General features: G+C 35.6%; 1 protein-coding gene across 1 annotated transcript in view; it reads left to right on the top strand.

The window, feature by feature from the left end:
- Positions 1 to 24,358, top strand: part of CNTLN (centlein) — a 141,707-nt gene that overhangs the window by 110,719 nt on the left and 6,630 nt on the right. Inside the window, exons 18-23 of the mRNA XM_042826730.1 lie at positions 509 to 606; positions 2,270 to 2,396; positions 3,971 to 4,108; positions 4,445 to 4,630; positions 20,913 to 21,098; positions 22,419 to 22,496. Coding sequence (XP_042682664.1) covers positions 509 to 606; positions 2,270 to 2,396; positions 3,971 to 4,108; positions 4,445 to 4,630; positions 20,913 to 21,098; positions 22,419 to 22,496 — 813 coding nt within the window. The remainder of the gene's footprint in view (positions 1 to 508; positions 607 to 2,269; positions 2,397 to 3,970; positions 4,109 to 4,444; positions 4,631 to 20,912; positions 21,099 to 22,418; positions 22,497 to 24,358) is intronic.

Consider the following 24,358-nt stretch of genomic DNA (forward strand, 5'->3'; position numbering starts at 1 on the left):
TGAGACTGTTTCGTCTTTTGCTTTGCCTTAAAAGGCATGCAAAGGTGACAACTGCTGTAGGATTTTTTGGATCTCCCAAATGCACAGGATGAAAGGGATTGTTGGAAACAGTTTTCTTTAGGCTCTTGTGCAGTAGAACCATGTAGGAGTATGGTTCAAATAAAGACCAGAATTTCTTTCTTTTCTCTCCTGTTCCCTTTATAATTCTTTGTTATACAAGAGAAAATTTGGTCCTGTTAGTGCACTCAGCTTGCATGAGTGTATTTTTATGAATATCTATTAATCATACATTTTGACTGGCTTTGAGAATATTTTCCAATGAAAGTGTTTTTGTTTAAGTGTTGCTAGAAAGTAAAAATACTCCTTTTGTACAGTGTAACCAATTCCAATTAGTGTTTAATACAGTCCTTAATATGTGGAAGTTTACACATCCTGTTATTTCAGATTTGCTGTTGACCGAGATAGCATTGAATCTCATTTATATCTGTTCTAATGTTCTTCAACACAGAATTCAAATAGTGAAATCACTAAGCAATCAGCGACCATTAAGACACTGAAAAACGAAGTCCAGGAAAAAGAAGACCGGATTCGGGAACTCCAAGCTAAGTATGTTAACTTTTTTATCCATTGTGTTTGGTGCCACCCAGCGGCAGCTGTGCTGTCGGTACGGCAATAACTGAGCACGGGATTCTCTTATGACCTCGCGGACTGTTACGGATTTGTGTTTGTGTTTTTGTGGTTTGTTTTGTTTTTAAGAAATTCAAAAAGTACAGGATAAAATTGCGTGTTGTTTATACTGCTATGTGATAAGCGTCTCTGTATTGCAATAAGAATGCCTTAAATCAGAACTCAGACCCTAGAGTGGAATTTTTTTTTTTTTTTATCCTTGATGTAAGTCTAAATGAATTCCTCAACACTGTTAAGTACTGTCTTTCAAATACTGTAATTCTTTGCCTAGGGGCTAGGAGACATGTCAAGGTTCAGATGCTTAAAGAAGATTAACTATCCAGTCTTACATTCATAAAAGTTCAAAAGGACAGTTGTATTTCTTTCTATTTGAATTGATTAAGGTTTACCACTCGTTTTGAAATTCACATGTATTGGTTTGAAGTATGCATCTGAGATTTTTATTCTGCCCACTTACTTGGGCTGATGTAATACAGTCTTCCATTATATTGCTTTATAAATGTAACCTATTAGTGTGTCTGTGAATTTCTGGCCTGTTGCAAAGTTTAGCTCCTCTAATTATTGTAATTTTTTAATTTGTAGAGAGGATGCAGTTTACTTATCTGATTTTTTTCATTTCGAATATAGAGTACTTTTAAAATGGTTGGATCATGTGTGGTGTATTTTTTGTTTCCAAATAAAACTGATGCCTTCTGCCAGTGTTTAAGCTTAACTTTAAAATTGAGTTACCAGTGCTTGTGCTTCCCTCGCAGAATATATACCGTTTTTTCATAAACTTTAAGATTTATTCACCAAAACAACAGTAGCATAAATGTGAAATAGATAGAAGAAATTTTAAGATTTAATAGTTTCCTGACTTTTAATATGATAGTGACATGGTATCAACAATATTTTATTCCTGAATAGATTGTCATTTTTCCTTTCATAAAAAGAAATCCAGATGTCTAGATTTCCGGTGCTTGGGTGTTGCTTATGTTTATACTGAATGTACGTGACAACTGCAGATGCATTGCATGAGACATGATTTTCTCATTAAACAGAAATCATCTTGAAGTACGTGGGAGTTTCTTTAGTTGAGAAATTTGTGAAAAAATGCTGGTTTTATTTCAATCTTTTTCAGATAATAGAGCTTTTTTCCTTGTATTTCTGTTTATTGCTGAGTTGGACGAAAGGAAAATCTCCCCCTTCACTTTCTTTTAAAAAGAATTCTATACAAAATAAAAGAATTCTGTACAAAATGATTTTTGAAAGATATCTCCTTCAAATGTCAAATTTTAATTAACTTCCCTTTTTCTTTAGTAATATCTTAGAAAGTATCATAATGAGTTGAAAGAGCATTAACCACATCAAAAAGCAAATCACAAAATAAGTCATGTATTTCAAAATTAGTCTATAGGTGTGTCTTTATGGTTAAGAGAAAGATGAGCTGCAAGATTCAAATAACTTTTATTAAAAAAAAATTGAAAACTATGGAATGATAGTTTCTCTACTGCATTTCTTTTTTTTTTTAAGTTGTTTAAAACAGTTGCGTATCAATAGTATTTTCTAACAGTAACATGTAGTGTGACTTCTTCCCTTTTAGGATTTCTCGGTTGGAGAGAGACCTTACTATGAAAAGACACTTGATAGAAGACTTAAGATCTCGTCTAAAAGCAAACCAAGAAAATGAGAAAGCCTGTAAGGAAACGCTAGAAAGTCTTGAGAGAAAGGTATTTCTTTCTTGCTAGCTACAGTTTTAAGAAAACCAGGAGCTTATGTATTTGAAGAAGTTATTTTAATCTTCTATACATACAAAATCAATATATTGCTTCAAGCGTGCATCATACAGTTAATTTAACCATATAACTTCCTCCACTTTAATTTGTATGAAATCAGTATATGGGTGATAGTTTGGATGGATTCAGCATAATTTAATGTCTGATCATAAGAGGTAATTAAAATTTGAAGTATTCAGAACACTGAATTGCAAAGACATGCTGTAAGTAGCACGATTTTGTTTTATACAGTCTTAGTTCTTTAAAGCAAGGAAGATTCTACCTGACACATGCTAATGAGATCCTTGCACATCTGCTGAATGCAGTATTTAAATGGTTTAATATGTTAATTTGTATTGTACTGGAGTATTATGAGTGATTCACACTTACTAGCTTTTAACACTTACAGTAACTCTGTCTGTATAGGTGAAGCTTAATTTCTATACTAGATTATTTCTCCAGCAAAGTTCTAGGACAATTTCACTGAAGCTATGAGAACTTGTATATATCTTGATATCTTTTCATATTATCCAAGCAATATGTTGCACTTTAGTCTCTAATTCCTGGAATTCCTGGTTGTCTGTGAGTTTATGTGGCATATGACCTCAAAATAGAAATAAACAATTTACCAGTTTGCCTTTTTTTTAAATCGTAGAATGCAGGTGCTTGCTGCATACTATAGATACTACCTCTGCTTGAAGTCATTAAATGCGTTCAGCTCTAGAGAGAGCTACTCTCTTACCCTCCTTGCCAAAGATGAAGTGCTATTAAGAAATGTTCAGCCAGAGAGTGAAAGCATAAGTAAGCAAGGGAGTTAAAGAGTGAAATGAGAGAAATGCTTGGTTTTGTTTTTGAAAAACAATTTAGAATGGATGTACTTTAATCCTGTTTTTGAGTATTATAAATGCTGCAAGTTTCAGATTCCAGAGAATCAAATTCCATACATTACTTTGGTTATTCCATACGGAAAATCAGCTTCATAAATTTTACATTAACTTCACCAGAAGATCAAAGAAATTCCCTGTTACTCGATACTGCCTGGACAACTTTGTGATTAATACTGTCAGTAGAACATGTACGATATTCTAGGAGCATTGGCCTCTTGCATTTTATACAGAATCAGTGTTTGCACTGTATGGCAAAATTATAATAATTATCTGTGGAGACTATTAGCTTGTTGATAGTTACTATTTCCCCAGCTCGGTTTTGATTGATGTAGTTTACCTCTGGCTGATTGAAGAAATGAGTGAAAACTGGGGTTTATTCACTTCTGTGTTCACTATGACATTGCAGCCCTGCAAATGAAGAGTTTTCTTTACATTTAATACAAGGCTTTGTATAACAGGAATGAGTATGGAAACTGATCTCTGCTAGGTGGTCAGCAACAATGGACTTTGTAATTTCAGAAGAAAATGCTTTAATAAAATAATTTATGTAAAGCATGGAGTTATGTTGCAGTAGAATGGGCTTGGTTTTTTTTTTTATATTTTCTATCTTAATAATCAATTTGACTTTCACTTGTATTTCAGGTAAAGTCGCAGTCTGAAGACTGTTCAAACAAAAAAACTTCCATTGACTCATTGAAACAAAGACTTAAAGTAGCTATAAATGAGAAGTCTCATTATGAGCAGATGTATCACAAGGCTAAAGATGAGCTAGAGAAAAAGGTATATTATCTTTGTGTTGAATTTACTGTAAAACTTTTTCATACCTCACTTTCAAATAAAAGTTGCAAGGTTATCATTTTAGACTTTTCAAATATATAAAGGAAGAAAAGGAATCATAATGGTGTGTTTCACACTATTTTCATTCAGTCACTGAAATTTGGTGATGAAAGAAGGACTTGTGTCTGCATATGAAGTTACTTTTCCCTGTGAAAGTATCTTTTACGTGTTCTGTGCTATTTACCATTTTGTGGGAGATTTATTTGTTTGATTGTGAGCTACCGTGCCTGCCTGTCAGCTTTTTATCATGTCACTGCAGTGCCCTGTGATGTATTCCAGGTTCTCAAGCTGTCCAATCTAGAGAGCAAAGTGATTGAGACCGAATATGCTATGACTGAAATAGAGACTGCAGCATCTCAACAACTACACGGATTGGCTAAACAGAGTGGGCAGGCTTTGGAGGCTGTTCAAAAGAAGCTACTGCTCGCCAATGACAAAATAGACGAGTTCATGACGTTTGTGAAGGTTTGAATTTTTATTTTCTTTCAAGTGTTCAAATAAATAAAGGTAGTCTTGGGTGAAAGTAACAAGGATAAAGACCTAGTCTATGCTGCATTCTGTGAGCTGGAACAGTCTTTGAAGCTCTCGCACTGGCTCCGTGCCACCTGTGAGCTGGTCTGAATGGGAAGGAAAGAGCCAATGGCTGTAGGTCTCTCCCCTAGTCTTCTGTAGAATAACATCATTCATATTTTTGTATATGGCTGCAGTTGTACTTTTTTGTTTTTCCTCAGAAACCGTGCATAGTTGTATAGTAAATGACTGCAGGAGAGATTTTACCAACACGTGAAATAACATAATTCATATATGTTGATTAATGTGAATTACCTTATTTCCCACAAGATACGCTTTTGAAACTCCTTTTTCATGGGGAAAGATGTGCTTTCTTCTAATACAGAGTTCTGTTAGAGGAGAAAGAAATGAGTTTTCTTTCCATAGCTACCTGGTTGTTTGTGGCTAAGTTTGGGAAAGCATAAATAAACCTAATGTATATTTGTTGTTTTAATAAAATACCCTATATTATTCACACCAGGACCACAGTTCTCTCATCACTGGGGCTAATGCGAATTTGTGAGTGAATTCATTGAATAAAATGCAGTAGCAATTATTGAAAAAGGAGATAATTGTTTGTAATACAGATACTTTACATACTCCTATAATGAAAAAGTATAACAAAAATTAGCAAATGAGGATGTAGAGGTAGCAGTAATGACACAAATTACATATCAGCAACTATGATACTTCATTCTTTGACGAATGACTGTAGCTCTTTTAATAACCGTATTAATTAGCATTTATATGATCGTACTGTACACGCACAAAATATCAATATGTAGTTTCTTTATACATAATAATACTTAGCTACTAAACCCAAGTATGTAGGTTTTCTCCTGGATAAAAGAATATATGTGCATTCATACTTCAAATAACATATTTTCTGACTACTGTCACTCTGCAGAAAGATTTTTTGAAATTAAAAATGCTGTGTGTAAGTGAAATATTGATGAACAGAGAGTTCCTTAGTAGACAGCTTTGTTTAGTTAGGTGCAAAATATTTATGGAAAAAATGGTCTTTGAAATCAAATTTTATTTACAGTGTACCAGTATAGAATGTATAGTTGGAAAACCTTGGTATTTCAGTGGAATTTTGTAATACTTCAAGTATTAAGACATTCTTAAATACCCCTTACTACTCCATGTACCCCCATAGGAAAATCAAGATGGCACAATAAGAAGTAGCAGTGCTTCTTGCTACACCAGCTCTTCCTTTGAAGTCTGGTTGGTCTCATTTTTGCTCTCTCCTTCCAGACTGCTGTCAGTTTTCCCCTATCTTGATGTCTGGTTCTCCCTCTAGTCTCAATTCCTCAAATAATTTTTTCTGCATAGATATCAAATTAAATCAAATTTAAACTGTTCTTCTCTGAACCTATCTAACTTATTTGTATGACCCTTTTACCTTTACCTGATATCCTCTTCATTTTTCAAGCCTGACTTTATTTTTCTGAGACCATAACTGGTCTCAGTAATCACTTGGATTTGGTTACTTTTGCTCACTCTACTGTGTCTTTTTACATACAACAATGTCTTTTGTACAGTTCTTTTTACATACAACAAGTCATTTCAACATAGCTAATGAAACTTTTGAGAAGAGACTGTGGTTATTTCTGTTTATAGCAGTTAGTTATGGAAAAATTGAAGTAGCAATCACAGTAGCATGTTTTGGATCTCCTGTTTTTAATTTTATTCTGAAGAAGGAAATGACTGTGATACGTGAAGCAGGAGTGGCTAATATACATTAGAAAGCACAGGCAGGAGATATTTGCAGTACCTCGGGGCATCAAATTAAATACAACTGTGAGCCAGATTCTTCAACTCCATTCTGCAGGGATCATCTGTAGGCAAAACTGAAGTGGACTATGGGTATGTAAGCCATAAAAGCAGGAGAATCAAGAAGCATTTTCTTTTGCCAAAAGGATCAAATTCTTTCAAGAATTATGAATACCTATATTACACAAAATGTAGAGGAGAGCACTGCATTCTGCCAGCCTCTGCATGCACGAGAAAAAGACTGAATGTACACAGTGAAAGACTGAATGTCACTGTGAAAGTAACGTCTCATGTTTATTTCCATGGAAATTGTAAAAGATGCAATAGCATAATAACACCATTTCATACAGAAAATTCTCAGCTACAAAGCACTACTTGTCAAGATCACCACCATCATTAGCTATGCATTTTTACCAGACTCATAAAAAATTGCAGCAGTGAAAGTGACCCACTGCTGCTGTCACCACTGCCAAAACACACCCACCCACGCCTCACTGTGCTCAAATCCACTGATGTTTGGTCTCCATAAACATTCAACAAGTATTGTGAATGTCACCGTATGCTTTTTTCCTTATGGACAAATTCAGTTCTACAGAGTTGCTTCAGGCACGTTTCCACGTCAGATGCCATTGTGTCAGACTGCCCTTCTGCTGCCACCTGTCACATAACATGTTGTGGAATATTGGTGGGAAGGTTCAACCTCTACTGCCATAACACCAACATCCACCTCTGACATTGTGGGCCAACATAATAAAACAGGAGGCATTACTTTCAGGACAGTCCTCATTAACAGGTGTGTAAGTGAGGTGATGCTAAAGGTTTTGGGTATTATGAAAGACTGAACTCTAACTCTAATAGTAGAGGAAAATTCATAAGCAGAATGATCTGCACGTGATATTTAACTAGTAGTTAAAGGGCTACCAGAAACCTAACAAACATAAGATGTAAGTTTTTTTTTTTCTTTACATCCCATGTAGGCTATAACAGGCAATCTAACTTGTCTAGCGAACAGTGTGAAGAGAAAATAAAAGGTTTTCTTTACTGAAATTTACTTTTCTGTACAAGAAAAGTAAATAAGTAAACTTGATATATGAAGAGACGTTAGATGTTGTAATAGCCGAAACAAACAAAAGTGGGATGATAATATATAATTTTATTGCAAACATTTCCTGCATATATTTGTCTTGTGCTAATTTACCATTCAGGAAGACTTTCACTATTAGACAGAATGTGAAAAGGAGGTATTTGCAAGTTGGGATGGAGAGCAGGGGAGAGTACTGTGATTCTGAATTAAAGGACACTTGGTTTTGGAGTTACTGATAACTCAGAATGACAGAATCTTGAATGCATTTGGATCAATGTGCAAAGTCGTAAAACCTGAGGGAGACTTTTCTGGTAGGAGTCTGTTAAACACTGCTGGTTCAAATTAGAATATTTGATGAATTAATCAGATATCTGTAATATACAATAAAGTACTGCTGTTGGGATCACAGTTTGGGAATTTCAGCATGTAACTAAAATTGCTAGATTGTAAAATCTAATAATATTTTCTAAAAATTGTGTAAGATGCAATTGCCAACAGAAGTTGCTGTAACAAATATGTTCTAAGTCATTCTTTGACATATTTTTGTTGGAGTGTGCTGTGGATATCAGGTGTTTTGTCCTAAATTACATTCACTGAGAACAAACAGGGCACTTGAAATAGGTGACGTATGGATTCGGTGTTGTTCAGAGTAGTACAGTCTCCAAAGTTGTTACGAGGAAAGGTTGGGATAAGAGAAAGTGTGAAGAATTGTGCACTGTAACAGATTGTTAAGCAACCAAAAAACGCAGTTCCATAATTAGTGGATAGCTTCTTGCTAGTGTTACTGCATGTTATAAAACAGAACCTATTACTTAGAAATAAAAGGACAGTATAGAGGTATTAGGAAATGGATTATAGATGATAACCTGAAAATATTAGTAGCAATGGAGGATGGAGAAGAGACTGAAGATGATCAAGATGGTTAGTCATGCCAAGGTGTGAAGGGCAGGATCTGAAAATAAGACTGATATTACAGAGTGTATATGACCTAGAATTAGACAGAGCAACTCTGCAACAGTGTAAAGACAGAAATCTTGTATTTCTGTTCTGTACCTGAAAAATAGTAGACTGATGTTAAATGAAGATGATGAAACATACCCAAATCTAACATAACAAGTCTCCACTGACTATGATCAGTGGAGAATTATAAACAATTTTAGGAAGAAGTACTTTAAATTGAGAAATGTTATGTCTTAACAATGTTACGGGGCTTTTTGAGGAATTTGTTTCTTGCTAATCCTCATTTTGGATAAAAATTCAAAATAAATATGTACTTTAAAACTGACATGAGCATTGGAGTAATTTAAAAATGTTCAGATATAGAATCAACATTCAGAAAATGCAGTCAGGATAAACATTTTTAGGTCAGTTAGTCTGACCTAATTTCTGGCTAAAATAATGAAAATCTGCTATGAAATTCAGTTATTAAACCATGGAGGCATAGTTATACTTCTTAGAATGGTTTCATGTGAAATAATTTGTATTGAATAAACCTGCTTTCTTTCCTTGAAGGAAATGCAAGTCAGTTGATAAACATTACTGTTCATTTTAATATACTGTTCTTTAAGATATCTGACCTAGCACTCTGAGATGTTTGGATAAAAAATTTACGCTATGCAATGTCAATAATATGTTAAATAGATTGAAAATTGCCTGAGTGGTTGAATTGAAAAGTAATTCATAAAATTTAGATGTTTCTGGAGTTCTGTCAAGATGACAGCTAAGCTTGATTATAAAATATTTTCACACTTAGATATCAAATCCTATAAAATTTATCAATGGCATTTAAGATAAATAATACTGAAGGTAGGGCTGTAAGTATAATGTAGGCTAGGCCTAATGAAATGTATTTTTATTACAGAAGAATACAAGCCACCTATAAAAAGCTGCTAGTCACCCTGAGAGGATTTTAGATTCTTTTTGTAAATCCACGTCTTTTCATCCTGTCCAGTATCTACCAGCACCATAAATTCTCTTTGTACCATTCAGTTTCTACAGTATACCATTGTTCAATATTTTCTATATCGTGTATTGCAGTAGGGGATCCTCAGGTGGATCTTGCAAGCTATGTGCAGCGCAGCAATCAGAGCAAAATGTTCTTTGTTGTGTTTGTAGTGCCTGCAACTACACGCACAGAAAACAGCTGCTGGACAAAGTTAAAAATCTGTCGTTAGACTACTTGGCTGGGTGAATATAGGATACAGTTTGAAACAGTCCAAAATCAATCCCTGATTTTTTTCCTTCATTATTGTGCTTTTTTTTTTTTTTTTTAACTCACTCATAATTTTACTACATATTGCCTGCCAGAGATTCTTCCTCAAAGAACAAGGCTCAGTAGGAGTCAGTGACATTATGTGTCCTACTCAACTGTACATTATCAAAACCCCTTTATTGAAGAAAAGAAAAAAAAACATTAGTCTGCACTGATGACATCTGCACGAGCATCTCAGAACTTCTCTGACCTTGAGGAAGATGTTCCAAAATTCTGATAAGGCGCCTGTATTCAAGTACTGCTGTAATAAATAGCTGATGGCAGCCAAATGCTTTAAAGTCAGCTTAGTGCGTTTCTCACTTCCTTAATGCCTCTGTGATTTGGGAGGCATGTGCCCTCCATTGAGGATACCCACAGAAGCACAGTTCACATCTGGTCTGTGCTGGCATTGTTCTTGATAAGTCTCCAGTATAACCATCTGATAAAATTGACTGCCAAAATCAAGACCCACAGCAGTTTACTTGGCAAGCTTAGTGGATCTACTTGGAGATCTTATTCTCACCCTCCTAAGACATCTGCCCTCATTTCTGCTACTCAGAGCTGGCCTTAAGCTAGGTGCATTTCTCCTTTACAGTCACATACATGTCCAAGGCCGCCTTCTACCTCCATTTGGTGCACTCAGCTTACCTTATTTCTTAGCCTGTGTTAAACTCCCTCAACCTTTCTGCAGTTTACCTTTATTTTGGCATCTATTTTTCCATGGCATATTTTCTCACTGCTGCCTTGGGATATGGTTTAATATACAGTTAACTACAGCATGTTAGTTAACTGCAGTAGTCAACCGTTAACACTTCTGTCAGAAAGTTCCACCTGTGGATCTTACTGCTTATTTCTGCCCCAGTGAAATGCCCTCCCTTGAGATATCACGAACACTGCATGGGTTAACTGTGAGCTTTCTCAGGAAAAGGCACCAATTTAAGTTAACCTGAAAACTCGGAGCAGCAGCTTTAGTGCACCCCACATAGTGCAGGCAACAGGGACGATTTTATGTGACAGCTTTACGTGACAATAGAGATGTTGAGGCTGCCTTTTTCAGTTGTACTTCTAATTGAAAATGTAATGTGAAACTGGAATCCTGTTACAAATAACGGATCGAATTAATGACCCGCTGCTTTCTTGTTAAAAAATCTTGCCATTTGGCAAATTCCTATTATTTACAGTCATCGTCATTTTCTCCTTAACTGTTGTATGCTGGGAGAGAGCATGGCCAGAAAACACATTTTCCTCAGAACGGCCATGCGTAGATGATATCCTATTTGTTCTTTATCTCAGAAAGAGAAAGGAAGGAAGAAAAGAGATGAAGATTATATGTATTTTTCATTGGGATGTTCAAATGTTTGGAAAATGTTCTGTGGCTTTTTGATCACTTTCTTTCCAACAAGAGAGCAGTACAAGTGCTCTGCCTCTGACTATACCTCCAACTACAAAGTCAGTTCTTTTGACAGAAGTTAGTCCTTGCAGCGAACTCTCAGAGTTCTCTAGTTACAGTGCAACAGTAAGAAATACTCTTTGCAGAACATTTCCACCAGGGGCTGTATTCTCAAAATCTGTGGGTTCAATTTCCTTGGCAGTATTATTGCTCTAAAGTGGTCACAGAGTGTGCAGAAGTAGCTTTTGTAGGGCTACCTAGATCAGATACAGGATGCTATTTGAGCCTTGATGTTTTGTTTCTTCATTCAAAAATGCTAAGCATGGTAGGTAACCATAAAATTTTATAATTGGAAGAAATTGACTGAATTTTCATTAGAATAGAACTACAATTCTCTGTGCAGATGAAAATTAGTTTATTTTGAATAGTTTACACAACTGTACGTGAAACCTGCCAAGTTAGAAGTGTTGTCTGACCAAAGGTTTCCACAGATGGTTCATTGGGACATTTTGCAAATGACAGCAGACAATATCACTATCATAAATCAACACTGTCAGTTTTGCTTTGAAAGTGCACACCTTTCACATGTCTTCAAGTTGCTAGAAAATGTTTCGCACGGGGAACCTTTAGCAGTGAAAAAGTAAGTATAATTCATTTATTACTCTTCAAACTGTCAATGCTTTACCTAGAAAAGTATACCCAGGGTGATGGTTTCATATTGTCTGGAGTAAACAATGAGTCTGCCAATCTGTGGCCTGGCAAAATCAGCATAATATATGGTTGTAGGAAAGCATTCTAGTTTGATGAGAACTAGTCTTCTTATCTGTGGAATACACACTTTTAAGAGAAAGTGTCTTGACATGCAAAGCAAAACTGAAAAATCTCAACTTTAAAAGAGCAGGCACTTCTTTTTCACTATGCATACTACTTTAGGGGAAAAAAAAAAAAAAAAAAGAAAAAAAAAAGGAGAGAGAACCACAGCTTTTATTATGAAATACCAACCTTTCTTGGTTCTGCAAAGAAATTGGTGATAAATTAAGCTAATCTCCATCAGGATTACTCTGCATCTGGGATTTAGGCAAATTGAATCAGAGGTCTGAATAGTGACAGTGAATATCTATTAGACTGTAAACAGAATAATAGGCTCTGTGAATTTTAATGAATGAAGTAAATGGCTGAACTCTTGTAGTTTACAGAAGGCATATGGGAAGTGATGCATACAGTTTGCCAGGAACAGAATATAATGTGGATGTCTTAATAGATAAAAACTTGATTACTAAAAATGAAGAATAAATAGAAAGATTTTAGAAAGGTTTTCTGTACTCTTCTTTTTTCTTTACTCCTTAGCTTTAAAAGGATACCATTTTCCTTTGTTTTTTATGGCTGTAGTAGAGAAGAATGATAGCAGATGTGGCTTAAAATATTTTGCACAGTATATTTTCATATGCCCCGCTGTTTTACCAGCTTAGAAAAATTTGTTAAATGATGCAACCGGTGTAACTATGCATGCATGTCTCATGCAAAGTTTAGGTGCATGTCTGATTCACATGGATGATCTTATTGATATTATTGCTAGATCCGTTCTTGTGTGGTGGTTGCAAAGCATTCTCACAGACCGTGGTCCACTAATACTAATCACTGTGCAACCAGATCCAAAAGACCAAAACTGAACGGGAGAGTATTTTCAGCAACATGTGTATGCTTTCCTACTCTATCTCAGGGAAAAAAAGAAATTCTTTCTAATTTTGGAGAGAAGGCTCCAGCAGGCTCAGCTGGGAGCTGTAGATCCTTTAAATGACTTGGAGAGACTACTTTCTAAAACCTGATATTTAGCTCGGTGGATAATCTTGAGATACTGAAGGAAGCCCATTTTAAAGGTAATGGTGAGTTCGGGGTCTGAGAGATAGAAACAATTTTTGTAAACTGAAACATGTGGGAGATAGATAGGTCTGAACTTGAACTGATAGGAAAACTTACTGAGAAAATGACAGGAAAAATAGGAGAACTTGAAAAGGAGGAGAAAGGTCTCCAGTAATGATTGATTTAACAGTTCATATAGAAATGATTGTTTGATGAATATTGATCAGATTACTGTGAGAGAAAGCTGAAGCAGAATGAACAGAAGGCATCTGCAGGCAGAGCCTTGTGAAGTCTTCAGTAATTTAGAAAGGTGAGAATTGAGGGAGTGCCCCAAAATGCACTTTGAAAGGGCTACCAGAGAAATGGGAATAGCTCTAGGGGAAGGGAATCGTAAATAGCAGCAACAGTGTTTTAAGAAAAGGCAGTTCATAAGCTGCCAACTGACACGAGGAACGTCTTACAAAATATAGGAAGTGCTCGAGCTGGCCTCTTAAATTAGGCATCAAATATGTTTGTTTCAACAGTGCACTGGTCTTACATGGGGCATTTGCTTTAGAGTCCTTATGCTTTGTTTTTGTCTGCACAGAAAGACGGCATAAGTTCAGACATCAAGCTAAGTATTGGGAAAATCTTGGTGTTTTTCACATCTTGGTCACTGACCCTCAGTGTGACCTTTGGAAGGTTGCTTCACCTTAGTCCTTCTTGGTCTGCCCTGAATATTCTTTTATCTGCTGTAGGGAACCTGCTTTGGCAGGGGGGTTGGACTCGATGATCTCTGGAGGTCCCTTCCAACCCCTACAATTCTGTGATTCTGTGATTCTGTGATTCTTTGTTTGCCCTGGCTGGTAGAACTGTGATGTCTTTGTCTGTCCTGACTGTTCAGGTAATAAGTTCTCTGAGATCCTAGCCGTCTCTTACAATGTGTGCAAAGCTCCAATCTCTGTCAGCATCACTTTTTTTTTTTTTTTTTTTTTTTTTCCTCACTGTGTAAATAACTGTAATATATGACATTTTAAAGAAATGATGTTTGTTTTGATAGCACCATGTAAATTAGAAGTAATTTCTGTTGAAAACAAAGAATACATAGCAGGAAAAAAGAATCATGTGAATGAGGTGGGATTTAAATGCCGACATAAATAGGACTTTAAATTATTCTTATTTCTCATTTCACGTAAATACAATTTTAGAAACCAATGTAGTTTGACAGAAATATTCTGCATGTCATTCACACACGCGCACTGATGATACACATTTCAACTCATTCTCTACCAGTATTGCTGGTATGAACCATCAATGAAGTGCCCATGTGAAATAACAGAAGAGGCTTCATTCCACACTAAGTCATGTTATGAACAATCCTCGAAAAAGAAGAAGAGTTTAATGCAAGATTTTAGGCATAAGTGAAAGGGTGATAAGTAAACACTTATCAAGAGAGAATTAGAAAAGAGAAAGAGAAGCTGAATAATTATACAGATCAAAATTTTGGATTACGAAAGGATTGTCTTTAGAAGTATACGCCTAAGTAGTAATATTAGTAATTAAAAATATTAAGCACTATTTCTACTAAGCACAAACTCCATTGTAATTGTCCAGAATAAGTCCACTCCATCATTGTTTAAAATATGGTTTGTTTTGAAAACAGTCTAAAATTAAAAGCTGGTTGTGACCTAGATCATTTTTTATTTATTTATGGGTAATTGTACCAAATTTTGGGAAATAGTGCCGCATAGTCAACTTACTTTTCTCTTAAGTGTCAAACTGATACATTTGAATCTTTTTTCCCATGGTTTTCATAGCATCACGGAGTGGTTTGAGTTGGAAGGGACCTAAAAGGCCACCTTTTTCCAACTTCTCCACTGCAGGCAAGGATGCCAGCCCACTAGATCAGGTTGCCAATGGCATTATCCAACCTGGCCTTGGCCTTTTTGGCATCTAGGACTGTATATTAAGTCAAAAGAATATTTTCAATTTTCAACTTGAAAATAGTTAAGCTTGAGTTTGAATCAACATGGAATGGTACTTAGGTAAGTGACATAGAATGAGATTGCTAGCAAGGATGTTTTGTAGAAATGTGAATAAATACAGTATTTAAAAGTTAGCAGCTGAGATGTTCTCTCTTCTGTTCCCCTAATGACAAGGAGGAATAACGCAACTTTAACCATTACATAGCGCAAATTCCAATCACGTCTGCGATGTGTTGAAGTGGCAAGATTTTAGTCAACACAGTTTCTCATTTCTGTCATTGTACCTTAATATTCTTCTTCATTTTTGCATTTTGATGGACTTTTTTGGTCGTCCAATTCTAAATGGTAGGTAGTTGAGGTTTATGTTCAGATAGTGAAATCTTGAGGCCCTTCTCAGTTTGCATGACTCAAGATCTTAGTCAGGAAACCCATGTTGGATTTAACTCAAAAAAAAAAAAAAAAAAAAAAAATACTGTACAAATCTGTCCACTCTGCTCCTGATTTTCTTGCTGTAATTGGTTTTGGGATACTACTGAATTCACTTTTTCTGGTTCACCATCTATCATCTATAGCTCAGAGCCATAAAGAAGACAGGATTGTGCTAGAATGCTGGACTTGTTGGACTGCAGATTGGAGATAGCTTTTGTCCCAAAGGTAGAAGAATCTGGTGGTATTGTAAATGACTTCAGTTAATCTTTCAGATACTGTCTGTTAGATCCTTAATTACAATCATGTATGTTCAGACTTACTTGAGTTAATAAAAGTAGAAAATTTTGTTGAGGATGCAGCTGCAGTATTACATTATTCTGTATGTATATAGTGCAATTTCTCAATCTTTATTTAAAATGGAGCTCCTAGGGGTCATCAGGCAACAGACATTTCTTCTAGGCTATTTGTGCTTTCATCTTTCACTGTCTCTCAGAAGTTGTGAGTACTATTGTCAAGGCTAATCAACATAAGATTGTAAGATTTTTCCTTTTAAACCATATATTTCAGTCAGGTACCTAGCTCTGGTAGGCATGTTTATCCATTTCAGCTCTTTATTGAATTAGCCTTTGAAACTCTAAAGCTCTGTTAAGTTTTAAAGAATTTTGTCACTGTAACACTCCTTTGAGTGTGGTTTTGTTTGTTTGTTTGGGTTTTAAAACATTCTACATCTAGTCAATGTTTGTTTATTTTTGTCTTAATAGAAAAGATTGAGGAAGTCTATCTTAATTCCTTCAAACCTACACAGATAGATCTAAGAGCTGAATCATATAGCTTAGATATACATTTTTTGAATGAAAGATGAGACCAGTCTGTATGTTCTGTACACAGTTTCATTGCTTTCAGGGCATCTGCTAGGCTCTGAAATCACATGTGATCTCTGGGGATCATAAGAATTAATTGAACCTCCTGAGGCTAACTGATTCCCAGGGGTTGGAATGATACTTGTTATAGCCCTTGCCCAGACAAATCTGCTGCAGTGGTCTGTCTTGTCTTTATTTCTCATATACGCTGTTGTCCCTTTCCCAATCAATCAGTAAACAAACAAATAAATGGCTAGGTAGCTAGGAGGTATACTTGTTTAAGTGAAGAAGGTATGTGAGGAAACTTAAATAATGTGTGTATGTGTATATTTAAAAGAAATCGCTATACAGCAGGCTTGATTTTCTTTCATCATGCCTAAATATTAGTATTAAAAGTGTTGCAAACCTCCAGGGATGGACATTGAAGAGTACTTTTAAAGTCAGTTTTAGAGAGGAAAGGGACCACATAACTGTACTTACACTAAAGAAAGTGCTGTTGCTTGTTTTGCTTGCTGAAGCAGCATAAACCTTAATTTCTTTGCCACTTTGTCCATTCATTTTGCTTTGTCCTCTTAACCGTGATCTACTTGTGGTGGTGATGTTCTCTCAACTTTCTAAAGTGCTGGGATCTCTGCTAACTTTTGGCCATGATTTTTCTGTTGTTAGAGAATTTCTTTAAACTCACCATTCCTTTATGAAATCTAGGTTTTGTTCTTCAAATAGCTGCTACATGTTCACAATACTTTTTTTTTTCTTTTGAAAACTAACCTTGTTTCACAAAAGATTTTCATTTTGGTATAATGATATGAGTCATATTCTTACATCGCTGCAGCCTCCAAGAATATACTGTTTGTGCATTTTAAGCACAAGCTTTCATACTGAACTATACATAAAAATACAACATGTATGAGAATTGTTGCATGTATTATACTGTTCTGTTGTTTTGCAGTAGGTTGATCCTGGATAGCAGTTAAATAGACAAAACCACTTGCTCACTCCCCACTCCCAGCTGGACTGGGGAGAAAACAGGAAGAAAAACAAGAAAACTGAGAGACTGAGATAGGCATAGTTTGATACATAAAGAAAAGAACATCAGACTTCTGTCTGTCTTCTTGCCTTTGACTATACTACAAACAATAACAATAGAATATGTAAATTAACACAGAAATTAGGAGAATAGCTTTAGGAATTGTTTTGCTTTTGTAGCATGAGGGGGGCTCGTTGGTCAATTTGTGTCAATTCCAGGACCGAATAGTGTCTAAGCTTCTGGGGTACAAAGATAATATTGAAATTGTCTTCTCACTGTCTGTGTATTACAACTTCCTGTGCTTTTACGTAAATATCGCCTTTTAAACAAAAATAAACAAACGAACAAAAATCCTCAACTTTGTAGATTTCAAGCCTAGCAGAATTATATTACTAAAAAAGTGTTTGCTTGCTTGCTGAAACCAAAGTTGAAGACTTATCGTATGAATGTTTTGGGTTGTAAAAATGCAGCTTACAAGGGAGGTGTTTTTTGAGTTTCATGCAACTCATTAGACATAATAAATACTATATAGCTTTTTGGAGTCACAGAATCATAGAATGGCTCAGATTGGAAGGGATCTTAAAGATCACTGAGCTCCAATTCCCTGCCAAGGGCTCCCACCAGCTCAGGCTGCCCAGGGCCCCATTCAACCTGGCTTTGAAGACCTCCAGGGATGAGGCAGCCACAGCTTCTCTGGGAAGCCTGTGACAGGGACTCAACACCCTCTGGGTAAAGAATTTCTTCCAAACATCTAACCTAAATCTCCCCTATTTTAGTTTAAACCCATTCTCTCTTGTTCTAACATTATCAAACCATGTAAAAAGTCAGTCTCCCTCCACCCTATAAGTCCCCCTCAAGTACTGGGAGTGAGGTGCCTGGAGCCTTTGCTCCAATTTCAAGATGAGGATGTGATGTCCACAGGCCTTGCACAAATCCAGGATGTCTTTTGCTTTTCCTCTGTCCACCAAAGCAGGAGATAATGCAACAGTTGCTACCAATTAAAAAGAACTGTGTAATTTAAACTTGCTGTCAGAATTTTAAGCTTACTTTTGTTGTAGTTGGGCCAGCAGCAATTGCACTGGTGTGACAAGATATATTGTAGATTTGTTTTCAGAAATTAATCAGGGATTCCTATTCTAGTTGGCTGGTGGAGGCTAAGTGTGTCCCACCAGAATAGCTGCTGGTAACAGATGAGTGGATGGCTTTAGCAAGAAAATATCCCCTAGACTTCACACCAAAGAAAAACAAAGAGAAAAATCGTAGTAGTGCTAATAGTAACAACATCAGTGTTACCGTGTATCAATATAGCATTGATTTCATTGCAGGCAGTTTGTACTACCTATGTATGCTTGTAAGTTTAAAAAAAAAAAAAACAATACTGAAATACAAAGTGAGAAATGTTGTAGTTTAAAATCCTGCACTTAGCTCTAGAATGCATTAGATCAATTTCTTATCCAAAGAATGGTATTGTACTGACTTCAGTACATTCACCAATAAAAGCTTTTAAAAATTGGTTAGCTCCTAGTTTTATGCCATTTTCAATTTGGGAATGGTTCTTCCTAACACAGTTAACACCTCTATGGCTTTGACATTAAACACTTCTGTAATAAAGTATAAACTGACACATAAATTATAAAAACTAAGAACTATTTAGTACAAAGATCCATTTGTTTATGACAAATAAGATGTCAACAAGGAAGTTGCCATTTGTTAAGGCACTTTCCGAGAAAAATATATTTCAAAACATTATTACTACTAAATGACAGTGTGAAGAAGGCATATTGAAAAAGAGCTGATCTCAGTATCCAATCTAAAGTCCATAGGTTAAAAAATAAAAATTTTTTTAAAAAATGATGCATCTATAATTTTCTTTAATAATGGCAGCTTTTCTACTTGGGGTTGTATTCTTTCCTTGTCTGTTTCCTTCTGTCAACTTTGTCCAAGTGACCTTAGCTCGCTGCCTGTAAAGCATTTCATGTTTCTTCATTCCTGTCAGCTCTCTAGTTGCAGACAAGATTGTGTACATGGTATTCTGTTAGAAATACTGCAGAAGGAGGGACTTTTGCTTGAATCAGACAAACCAAATTTCACTGTATGTTCTCTCCTCAAGTTTGTGGTTTGTGGTAGGATAATTTTGCTTTTAATTATTAAATTTTACAAAAGTAGAGCAAAATGTTAAAAAGAAAAAGCGTAGGACAAGTAAACAAGCATTGGAATCAAATCAATCTTGTTGTTTCTTTGAACATTATTATCAAGTGCTCTGCAATGACTATGTTTTGAATACACTGGAGGCTCTAGAAAGTGTTGGCCCAGTGGAGGCTGTAGATTGTTTAACCTCAAATTCCAATAAACAGTCTTCATAATCCCGTTGTCACTTTCTAGAGATGAAGGCATTCTGCAGCAAAATGTTTTTTAGGAATTTATCAGCTACACAGTGAGAGATAATTTAATAAGAAACGCAACACAGATGGTGATTGGAAAAAGTTTTTTCTCTCATTTTAAACAGCTCGGGTGTGTCTATATTGACCCTCACTGTTCAGCTTGAATCATTAAATACACTATGAGGATCTTCTGACGTGGAGTTACTGCTCTTGTCTCCCAGCCAACAGTTTTTAAATAGTCTCACCATGCCTTTTACAAAATCTTTCTGCCATACTTGCATAAATGTTGAAACAAAGCAGTTATGTAACTGATGTTTTGTGCTAACACTGTGTTATTTCACTAAATCAGAGAATTTTAGGAACAGGATAGGTAGGAACTTGAACATCGATTTTTTACTATGCAGTTTGCACATGTTCAGCTTTGGAAGATATTATTCAAGCTCAGTACTTGTGTGTACTCAAGCTCAGTACTGTGGAACAAAACCCAAAATTTGGTTTGAATCCCATTCAGCTCTCATTCACGTTCAGGCAGTCTCTTCAGCAGGATATTTTGTGCTGATTCCTTTATTCAGGTTTTAAATGAAGAGAGCAGCTTCAACCCACTGGGTTTCTTCTGAGACTACAGGGTTTTTTGTGCAGTGATCTCTTTTTTCCTAGCTAACATCAGGATTGTTAAATCCCAGTTGCCCCTTTTTTCCATTCCAGATAATGGTGCTCGTGTCTTATCACTTAAACCTTTCAAACAGCTGCCCCCTACCAGTCAGTTTTCTCTTAGCAATATTTGTTTATTTTTCTGGATTTTTTAAAGCTACAAACATCTTCCTAGTTTAGCCACATATGCCACACTACAGAAATGAATTCTAGTAGATTGGATCAGAAAACTATTTTTAATTGATTCTGCAGAAGCTGCTTTGTCAAACAGCATTATGAATAATTTGCTAAAAACATACCAATAAAGTACATACCTGTATTTCAGAACGTTTTATGTTTTAATGTATTATTTTATACTTTGTTTTCTAAACATATTATTTCATATTGCAGACTGTATTCTTTTCAACCAATAATACAGAATGAAGTCAGTTCCTAAATAAAAGAATTTAGTGTAAATGATTTTTTTTTTCCCACGGTGTTTGTACTTTAAGAAAAATAGCAGTGTTTTTTGCTTTTGTCTTCCAGGCTCTCACCAGAGAGATACACCATAGTGTACAAGAGCTGAGAATAAAAGTCAAACAGGCAAAAAAAATGGAAGAAGCAAGGGCATGTAAAAAAGGCCTTTCCCAAGAGTCTGTTCAGTTGGCAGCGTCTATCCTTAATGTTTCAACAGCAGATCTTGAGGAGATATTAGAAGTAGAAGATGATGAGGTAAGTTATTTTAAGGACTTCAGTAAAAAGGGGCGAGATCTGAAGGTGCTGTAATTTTCCATTCTTATTGGAAGAGAATATCTAGTTAAAGACTGAAATTTCATTGTGCATCATCTAGCACGAATAAAGAACAGAATTGTTGAATTTAAATTAAAAGGTCACGTTAGAGATTCCTAAGGTGTCAAGACTTTGGACATACATAAATAAAATATGAATATACTGTTTTGAGCATGCAGATGTAGAGCATTACTTGAAAATCCTTAGCAGTTTCCTTTTTTGTGGGAATATTTGGCAGGGTTATACATTTTAAACAGACTTCTGCATTAATGAAAACAAAATTAGAATGTATCTTGCTGTGCCAAATTGATTCCGTTGATGATTACTTTCTTGAATTGTGATACTCATTAAAAGCATTTCTTGTAGATAAATATTTTTGGAGGAGGATCCATTGCCTTTTTCTGATGATTCTATAATACATTTTTCTGTTTTACTGTGAAATATTTGAGTGTTTCATAAATCACCTTTTATGGAATATATATAGTAATAGGAATTATCATTATCCCGATATACTGAGACCTGATCAAGAAATACATGAAAAAGCCTCTGCACTTATATTTAAGAAATGTCTAGGAGTTGACCATCATTGACCTGTAACTGTATTTCAGTGAAGACTTAGTCTTCTCTTAGCCTTAATGGAGCTTTACATTTCACCATTTACAAACGAGGATATTCAAATGAGTTAAATAAATTTGCTTTTTATGTGTATGCATGTGTATCTATACGGGTTACAACCATGAATATAAATGTAATGGACTGATCCTTTCCCTGCTTATACACCTTTAAAAACCCTATCACTCTTATATATCCTTGTAAAGCAATTGGCTTTGACAGAATTGTTGTCTGTTTGCCTCATTCTCAAAGTGACTTTTATATCCTATTTCTTTTAAGCAATGTTGTGAATGTATGTGTAAAACGTGAATATACTCAATACAGGTGATGAGAGATTTCACTACATAAATTTTAAACACATTCCATTTATCAGTGTGTGAGAAAATTGGACGTGTAAGATTTCCATATAGAGTACCTATACACATGTACCTATATAGAAAAGAACATATGATTCAAGACATGCACTAACATGGATTTATAAATTTAGCAGAGCCCTCATATTCAGTAGACAAGCTTCAAGTAACTGGTTCTGAGAGCATCATTCCTACTTCTACATGCTGTTTATTTAATATGTATCTACTATACATATCCTATACTGTCCATTATGTTCTTCTCATATGGTGTTAAAATATTATGTATCTGTATTTTTAGGAAACAGCAAAGGCAAAAATGGAATCTGAAAAAGACGAAGAATGGCTGCTTTGTATACAGAAACTTCTTGAAGCACAGGTTATAAATTTATTTCTTCCCTTAACAAATTACAACTTTCTCCTCTGAATAGATAAGTGTTTTTAGGTTGTAATTTGTCCGCTGTCTTTGTAATTATGCCACCAATAATTATGTAAAGTAACATAAAATCCTTGTTTTGGTAGCATTTCCTTTTTACTTCTCTTAAGAAATCTTAAGAGTCAGTGGATAAAACTGAAGGTATGTTAACCTACAATTTGCTATAGCTAACTTACAGCTGAAAGCTGAAACAGCGCTGAAGAAAACCAGCACAGATCTTGGCAAATGCATTAATGAAATTATTGAGACAGTGGAAAGGATCCATCCTCTCATACCTCTTAGGAAAAAGAGATTTTTTACTATGTGCCTTTAAAGTTAGTATTTGATATGGACACCTGAGGAGTTCATGGGTTTCGATGACCTTTTACTGTGGACCTGTTTCCAGTCAATTCATGTTTTCCTCATAGCCAGACAGCTGTTTATTATCGTGTCTTCCCGCATTCTCTACAATATTTTCTACTGAGACCTCGAGCAGCTTGTTAGTGGGAAGTAAATATTGATTTGGCATCCTGTCAATGCAGAAAGAATGAAAAAATTTCCACCAGAGGCCCCTCAAACATTTTCCTATCGACATTTTCTGGGCAGAGAGGAAAGCTGCATAGAGGATGACAAGGCTGAGACTAGCAGAAATCCCTGAGGGGTCCATTGAGACTGCCGCTGTGACCTGTGTGATACTTCTTCTTCTCTTTCAAGTCTTTTTTTTAATACATACAGAGTCTGCTGGGATGCTCCCCTCTTGTAAGTGATCAAGGGCAGTTTATTGGCAGGTGAGAGCCCTGCTTTTCTAGCCATAGTCAGCTTTTGTTTGGGCATCACTGACAACAGACACCGACTCTTGAAACTTTTCCATTATCCTTTCGTTGTCTCCTTTATTCAGGCAATGTGTAGCTGATATCTGAAATGAAATAAAGTTTGATTTATAAATCCGATGTTCCTAATGCATATTCACTAGCGTGAGTCCATTTGAGATGCCGTTCATGTGAATGATTGAAAATATTTTGGTAATCATTTCAAGGGAACAATCTCTTTCAGGTTGAAATGTTTTATCACTGATAGCTTTTATGCTTAGATTATGACCTGTGACCAGATTTTTTAAGAAGTGACAGGTTTTTCCTCTGTCATTATCCAAACTTTCTGCAATTAAGTCTGCTTAATTGCTGCAGTGGAGATGGAAATATCAGTTTACTTTTACTAGCTTGGTCAGAAATATTAGCATTTTAGTTTAAGCACTTTGTAGTGTTACGTGAAACTCAGAAATAGTGGAGAACTACTCCTATTCATGAAATTGCTCTCGTAATTTTTTTAAAAAACCTATCAATTTCAATATTCTGTTTATATTACTGACTCCAAAATATAAATCAGATAATACGATGAGGAATTCTGGTTGTATTTTTGTTGTCATTCTTCGGCAGATTGTTAGAAAATCCTGCATAGAATTTTATCACTTCTCTTTCGATGTATGGAGACAGCCAGAGCCAGGGCATGGAGAGTGGGGGGGGGGGTTATTCACCGTGTAACCAAACCTTACCGAAAGCTGGGGCAGCTCACTGCACTTGGCCACATCTGTTTGTGTACAAGTTCATAGTGGTTTTCAGTGGTTTTTGCTCCATCTTGTGGGGTTCCTCTGGAGGAGCTCCAAAGGTAAAAGTAATTCGTAGCAAATCAATCTTTAGGATCACAAAGGAATTAGTGCTTTTTTAGGTGCTGCCTGCTCTGCTTTTCCTTTCTGTCCTTGCTAATTCACATGGATGGAAAATGCTTAGATTTCTTAATTTCGGCACAGCTCACAGAAGAGTTTTTTGCCC

Source organism: Centrocercus urophasianus, unplaced genomic scaffold, assembly GCF_019232065.1.
Source record: "Centrocercus urophasianus isolate 14NV4802_14NV808 unplaced genomic scaffold, USGS_Curo_1.0 seq_27, whole genome shotgun sequence".
In the NCBI taxonomy this organism is placed as follows: Eukaryota; Metazoa; Chordata; class Aves; order Galliformes; family Phasianidae; genus Centrocercus; species Centrocercus urophasianus.